General features: G+C 28.4%; 1 protein-coding gene across 6 annotated transcripts in view; it reads left to right on the forward strand.

Moving 5' to 3' along the window:
* Positions 1-7,721, forward strand: part of Nhe2 (Na[+]/H[+] hydrogen exchanger 2) — an 85,381-nt gene extending 77,660 nt beyond the window's left edge. For 5 of the 6 annotated variants that reach the window (XM_088050429.1, XM_088050430.1, XM_088050431.1 and 2 more), the window contains one exon: positions 2,801-7,721. In XM_088050429.1, coding sequence (XP_087906555.1) covers positions 2,801-3,014 — 214 coding nt within the window. In that variant the 3' untranslated portion in view covers positions 3,015-7,721. The remainder of the gene's footprint in view (positions 1-2,800) is intronic. The other variant, XM_088050432.1, reaches the window with a different exon arrangement.
* The last annotated feature ends 290 nt before the right edge of the window (positions 7,722-8,011 follow it).

Consider the following 8,011-nt stretch of genomic DNA (forward strand, 5'->3'; position numbering starts at 1 on the left):
TTATTTCAAATTCACATTCAGACTCAAAATCCGAAAAATAAAGAATTGGCGTGACATATTTTGCTCCTCTGTAGCAATGAAAATTTCAAATGTAGTGCCAATTTTTATTTCGCGTTGTTTACAATGTTTATTAAATTCGGCAACTCTGCCGATTTTGATGCTAGAACAATGAAATTTCGGGAAGTTTTTAAAATTGATTTGATTATTGTTAACGCCAAATTACATTTTAGAACAAGAAATAACATTTTTAGAAATTTTTAGAACGACCTCAAAATGCACAAATTGCTATTAAATTACATAACTTTGACATAAGATTTTGATAAGAAATTTGGGGGTTTCATTATTAAAGAGGCCTTAATTGACTGTGGTCAAATAGAAAAGTTTACTACAAAAAATAAAAATTTTAGAAAATTTAAAATTTTATTTTTGGAGCGAACCGTTTTTTCCCAAAATTTTTATTAAACTCTGTAACTCCGCCAATTTTAATGCTACAAGAATGGAATTTCAAACCGTTAGTAAAATAGATTTGCTTATTATCTACGCCAAATTATATAATTTTAGAACAAGAAATAAGAATTTTAGAAATTTTCATTTTTAGACCGACTTCGAAATACACAAATTGCTGTTAAATTCCTTAACTCTCACAATTTTAATGCAAAAATTTCGAAATTTGGAGATATTGCTATCTAAAGCACTTCAATTGACTGTGTTAAATTAGAAAATTTTAGAACAAAAACCCAAAATTTTAGAAATTTTTATTTTTGGGGACTCGTTTTTCCAAAATTTTTATAGTATTTTGTAACCCTGCCAATTTTAATGCTAGAAGAATAAAATTTCAGGACGTTAGTAACATTGATTTGTTTATTATTGACGTCACATTAGATCATTTTAGAACAAGAAATAAGAATTTTAGAAATTTTTTCTTTTGGAACGACCTCAAAGTGCACTAATTGCACATTTTTAATATAAAAAATTTCAAAATTTGCTATTACTATCTAAGACACTCAAATTAACTGTCCAAAATAAAAAAAAAATTGTACAAAAGACAAAAATTTTAGAAATTTGTATTTTTGGAAAGAATCGTTTATCCAAAATTTTTATAATATTTTGTAACTCTACTAATTGTAATGCTAGAAGAACAAAATTTTAGGACATAAGTAAAATTTTATTGGTTATTATCTACTCGAAATTAGATAATTTTAAAACAAGAAATTTAGAAATTTTAATTTTTAGGCCGTCTTCAAAATGCACAAATTGCTGTTAAATTTTTTAACTCTCACAATTTTAATGCATAAATTTCAAAATTTGAAAATTTTGCTATGTAAACTACTTAATTAACTGTGTTGATTTAGAAAATTTTAGAACAAAAGACACAAGTTTTAGAAAATTTTATTATTTTCTGTAAGTCAGTCGATTTTAATTATAAAATATTGAAATTTCAGAGGGGTATTCAAATTGACTCCCTTATTATTGTTGCCAAAGTACATAATTTTAGACCAAGAAACACAAATTTTAGAAATTTTTATTTTTTGAACGATCTCAAAGTGCACAAAATGCTAATAAATTCTGTAACTTTGGCATTTTTAACGCAAAAGTATGAAATTTTTGGACTTTACAATTAAAAAAGTCCTAATTGACTCTGCTAAATTACAAAATTTTAGAACAAATCATACAAATTTTAGAAAATTTTATTTTTGAAGCGAATTTTTTTCTTAAAATTTTATTAACTTTGATAATTTTGTCAATCTTAATGATAAAATAATGAAATTTTAGGGGTATTATTAAAATCGATTTGTTTATTAACGACACAAAATTACATAATTTAGAACAAAAAATACAAATTTTAGAAATTGAAATAACATGCATCAAGACTGGGTTAAGGCTATATGGCACTAATAAACACATTCCATTGTGCAAAAGTTACATAACGTACTTTTCAGGGTGGAATTCAATAATATATTTTATTTGGTTTTGCCATATTTTCAAAAACTTTTCGATATTTTGCTACCTGCTGAAATCACCAGCGATCCCGGTCCAGATACTTTCGAGTGCAGAGATAATATAATTATCACCAAAAAAACAACAATACAAATACTTATTTGAGTTTAGTTAGTTTTATAGGTGCTACTATATACCCTTAGCTCAGTTTGATTACTATATGTCATTTTTCCTGCAGAGAATTTACCGATGTACAAAGGAGCAATTTTAGATATTAGCAGGATTCGAAAAGAATAAATTTGATACCTGTAGTAGATACAGGGTGTTTATAAATGTTTCTAACATCAAGGGTGGCTATTAAATGTCAAAAAAAGTTGCCGCTCATTAGTTGTAGCTAACCTCAATCATAGAGCAAAGTAAGTTTTGAAAAGAAAATTCTTCTAGTTGTGGTTTAAAACCTAAAAATCAAAAACTTGGACACAAAACCGTAACTAAAACGTCATTGAAGTCAATTTTCATGATAGTAATATTCACTATGAAAACAAAGCGGCAAAATAGTGTACGACAGGAATTCCAAGGCCACGCTTGGTGCTAGAAACATTTATAAACACCTTGTAGTAGTGTGAATGATAGACACTTACAGAACAAGTGAGGAAAGTGCAGAATTTCACACGAGTTAATTGTACATCCCCGAGGCGTTTCTGACGTAAGTCAACTTTGATGTACGAAAATATCAACTTTATTAAACCGTTCAATAATAGTGGTAATTTTTGATATTGTCCGAATTATTCACATGCTCAAGAGTCTTTTTAGTCGTATACCCAATTCCATCGCCACTCTTCTATTTCATCTCTTTGTTTAGGTCGATAACACGAGACACAATTCCGGAAGAAAACTTCGCCGGCTCATTAAGACGACCATCTTGGCTGACTCAATCACGTTTACCTCCGCGCGCCACGTCTTCAAAACAAACTTTAGGAAGCACTTTGATGGGAAACGTGCCATCTCCATCTTCGTCTTCTGAAGATGACTTAGCAGACGAAGATATAGAATGTTTAATGAAGGTTGGATTTTGAAAAGTTGACAAATTTTAGTGATCTACTCACACTAGTCTAGTTGAAGTAGTTAATGATATTCTAAGAAAAGTAGATTAGGAAATTTAGTCTGCTTACCATCTACGTCATGGCTAATCAAAAGCAAATTCTTGCGATAGAGGGGTCTTTTATTTTTGTATTCAGAAGGATTAAGAGTAGGTTAAGTCAAACAAAAATCAGAATATTTCAGAGATTTTTTTAAATCAACAATCGAAAAAATCTGATTATATAGGCTTGCTTTTGGAGCCGACCGTGCGTCCTGAAACAGAAAGTGTCTCATTTATAGCCATATTCACGTAGCGTTTATAGTGTTGTTTATTACTAAGTCAAATTTGTAAATAAGTAGACAGTAACACCACGTAGTAATTGTTTACACACTCAAAGTTATACGTCCTTTATGGCATTTTACAGAAGTTGTTGGACTCTGTATATAATTACGTTTTTTATACCTTTCTGTGGGCTTCTAGACTAATTATGCAATGTAATAAAAAAGAACTTGAATGCACCAACATTGCTGCAGTTTTAAGGAATTTTTTTTAGTAAAAGCTCAGAGGTTAGGCTTGAAATGCTACAGAGGTGCCATTTTGAGGACCAAAATTTTACATTTTAATGTTTCCAAGTTTATAATTTTCAAAAATCTAACATTTTAAGGCTCTCAAAGAATCTAAAACATTCCGAAAACAATCTTCATTGTTAGCTTGATCTAATTTCTTTTTCATGAAAAAAAAAAAATTTTGAAAGGAATTTTTGCACACTTAAAAATGGCCCCTCTGTTGCACTTCTATGTTTTGTAAATTTATTTCTGAAACAGAAAAAACGACAAACACAATGACACAATAAAAAATACACAAACTTTCTGGCAATGATTTAATTACACTAGTCAATAAAATTTTGTACTGGAGAAGTAACAAGTCATTTCTAAAATAGAATTGTCTCCCGATTCCAAGCCTGAAGTATTCGACCAAAAACTTTTTTAAATTGCCGCATCATTTTTTTTACGATATTTCAAGTCGACCATTTCATATGCAAGGTGTTTATAAATGTTTCTGGCATCAAGGGTGGCTATGAAATGTCAAAGAAATTTGCCGCTCATTACAAATGTGGGTTTCGATTTTTCAACTGGCATTTTCAGTTAACCTCAAACATGGAGCAAAGTAAGTTTGGAGAAATAAGCTGTTCTAGTTGTGGTTTAAAACCTGATCTGACCTGACCTGACCTGACCTGAAAATCAAAAATTTGGACACAAAACTGTAACTGAAACGTCATTGACCTAAATAACAATATAAATAATTTTCAAGATAGTTATATTCACTATGAAAACAAAGCGGCAATGTAGTGTACGACAGGAATTCCAGAGCCACCCTTGATGCTAGAAACATTTATAAACACCTTGTACAATTTCAACCTTTTTAATGAGTAATAATGCAAATCTAATTTCAGTTCGATTTTAGAAAATTTCAAATATTTCTGCAGGAACTGATTCTACCGACGACTTCTGGAAAGTTTCATAAGTAGCTTAATCAGTCGATTTTTTAAAGGAATACAGGAATTTAAAAAAAAATTATTTTTAGAACGATCTCAAAGTGCACAAAATGCTATAAATTCTGTAACTTTGGCATTTTTAACGCAAACAGTATGAAACTTTACAATTAAAAAAGTCTTAATTGACTGTGCTAAATTAGAAAATTTTAGAACAAAAAACCAAAATTTTAGCAATTTTTGTTTTTGGGGAGACTCGTTTTTCCAAAATTTTTATAGTATTTTGTAACCCTGCCAATTTTAATGCTAGAAGAATGAAATTTCAGGACGTTGGTAACATTGATTTGTTTATTATTCACGTCACATTAGATCATTTTAGAACAAGAAATAAGAATTTTAGATATTTTTTCTTTTGGAACGACCTCAAAGTGCACTAATTGCACATTTTTAATATAAAAAATTTCAAAATTTGCTATTGCTATCTAAAACACTCAAATTAACTGTGCTAAATTAAAAAAAAATTGTACAAAAGACAAAAATTTTAGAAATTTGTATTTTTGGAAAGAATCGTTTTTCCAAAATTTTTATAGTATTCTGTAACTGTACTAATTTTAATGCTAGAAGAACAAAATTTTAGGACATAATTAAAATTTAATTGTTCATTATCTACTCGAAATTAGATAATTTTAAAACAAGAAATTTAGAAATTTTAATTTTTAGGCCATCTTCAAAATACACAAATTGCTGTTAAATTCTATAACTCTCACAATTTTAATGCAAAAATTTCAAAATTTGTAAATATTGCTATGTAAACCACTTAAATTAACTGTGTTAAATTAGAAAATTTTAGAACAAAAGACACAAGTTTTAGAAAATATTATTTTTGGTGCAAACCTTTTTTTCCCACAAATTTTATTATTTTCTGTAAGTCAGTCGATTTTAATTATAAAATATGGAAATCTCAGAGGGGTATTCAAATTGACTCCCTTATTATTGTTGCCAAAGTACATAATTTTAGACCAAGAAATACAAATTTTAGAAATTTTTATTTTTAGAACGATCTCAAAGTGTACAAAATGCTATTCAATTCTGTAACTTTGGCATTTTCAACGGAAAAAGTATGAAATTTTGGGACTTTACAATTAAAAAAGTCTTAATTGACTGTGCTAAATTAGAACATTTTAGAACAAATCATACAAATTTTAAAAATTTTTATTTTTGAAACGATTTTTTTTCTTAAAATTTTATTAACTTTGATAATTTTGTCAATCTTAATGATAAAATAATGAAATTTTAGGGGTATTATTAAAATCGATTTGTTTATTAACGACACAAAATTACATAATTTAGAACAAAAAAATACAAATTTTAGAAATTGAAATAACATGCATCAAGACTGGGCTAAGGCTATATGGCACTAATAAACACATTCCATTGTGCAAAAGTTACATCACGTACTTTTCAGGGGAATTCAATAATATATTTTATTTGGTTTTGCCATATTTTCAAAAACTTTTCGATATTTTGCTACCTGTTGAAATCACCAGCGATCCCGGTCCAGATACTTTCGAGTGCAGAGATAATATAATTATCACCAAAAAAACAACAACAATACAGATATTTATTTGAGTTTAGTTAGTTTTATGGGTGCTACTATATACCCTTAGCTCAGTTTGATTACTATATGTCATTTTTCCTGCAGAGAATTTACCGATTTACAAAGGAGCAATTTTAGATATCAGCAGGATTCGAAAAGAATAAATACCTGTAGTAGATACAGGGTGTTTATAAATGTTTCTAGCATCAAGGGTGGCTATGAAATGTCAAAGAAATTTGCCGCTCATTACAAATTTGGGTTTCGATTTTTGAACTGACATTTTCAGTTAACCTCAAACATGGAGCAAAGTTAATTTTGAGAAATAAACTTTTCTAGTTGTGGTTTAAAACATGAAAATCAAAAATTTGGACACAAAGCTGTAACTGAAACGTCATGAATTATAAATAATTTTCAAGATAGTTATATTCATTATAAAAACAAAGCGGCAAAAACATTTGTAAACACCTTGTACAATTTCAATTTTTATTTTAGATTTTAGAAAATTTCAAATATTTCTGCAGAAACTGAAAAGTTTCATAATTTTGTTAAGCACAAAAAACAAGAAAAAAGGCTTTGGATTAAAAATCAGTACGCAATTCTATTTTCCAAAATTTGCTGACTAGTGTTATCTACAACTCAGCATTACAACGAGATTAACGATAGCTTATCTCACACGTTTTACGCTTTGTAATTCCAGTTATAATCGTTTCAAATTTACAGTAAAATTAGCAATTAAGTAGCTTTCAGTCGATTTTTTAAAGGAAACAGTTCTTTGTGTTGCATAGTACATTCAGATTGGAATAATATTAATATTGGTCTTAACTATTAACTAGAACTAGAGTATTAAGTACTGTAACGTCAATAATAGACAACAGTGAGTGAACGTGTATTTATGTAGGATTAATTAAAGAGACGCTTAAATTTAACTGTACGTCTTTCTTATTTTAACTATCGATAAATGAATAATTTAAAATATTGAAATTAAAGTACTGTAAGATTTGTAACTCAAAATCTGTATCTACTTTGATACCTTACCTAATATTTTTATAAAATCGCAACTTTGTAAGCTAATGGCTCAACAATTTTAAGAAGTTATTTTTTGTTATCACTTTAATTTGGCAGTCATCACTACTCAATATTTCATTTGATCTCATGATATGACACCATCAACACGATAATATAGGATGAGTAAACCAACAATTGCAAAATTTTGCACAATCGAGTTCGAGCTTATCCAAATTGGGTCAATTGAAATTGTTTTAATTTTACATAACTACAGAAAGTGTTGGAGAAATTGGATCTCAAGAAATTGAGCAATGAATATTTTGTTTAAAATAATTAGGTAGGAAATGTTTACCTTATAACTGGTAGTATTAACTTATTGATGGTGCCTCATTAATTAACGACCTGTTAGAATTTAGTCATTAGCATTGTTAAGCACTAACTGACCACAATTTCGTAAACAACAGTGCAGTTGGTAAGTTGTATGCTTGTATATATTCTTGTAGAAAAATATTTTTTCAGCTGACAATACTTGTAATATTTTCAGTTATGTACTTATTGTAAAAACTGACTTGTTAAAGTTGAAATTAATAAATTGCAATTAATAAGTTTGTACTTCTTTATCGAAAACTTCACTGACGGAAAGATATTTTTTGATTTATAATTGTATCTTCTATCTTGATCCCACACATAGATTACAAAGGCATTTATAGACCACTGTCTGTTCTGGTTTGGTGCCAATGTCAGATAACCTTTTGATCACGTTTCAACAAGTTAAACAGTCAAATTCTCTTCCTTTACTAAGCAAACCAAAAGTAAATATTAAAATTATGTTAAAAGTTTAGAGCACATGCAATAGTTATTTAATAAACTAGTTTGTTAATGAAGGCTATTAATAATC

This window comes from Gnatocerus cornutus, chromosome 2 (assembly GCF_029298725.1).
Source record: "Gnatocerus cornutus isolate USDA-ARS CGAHR chromosome 2, icGnaCorn1.1, whole genome shotgun sequence".
Lineage (NCBI taxonomy): Eukaryota > Metazoa > Arthropoda > Insecta > Coleoptera > Tenebrionidae > Gnatocerus > Gnatocerus cornutus.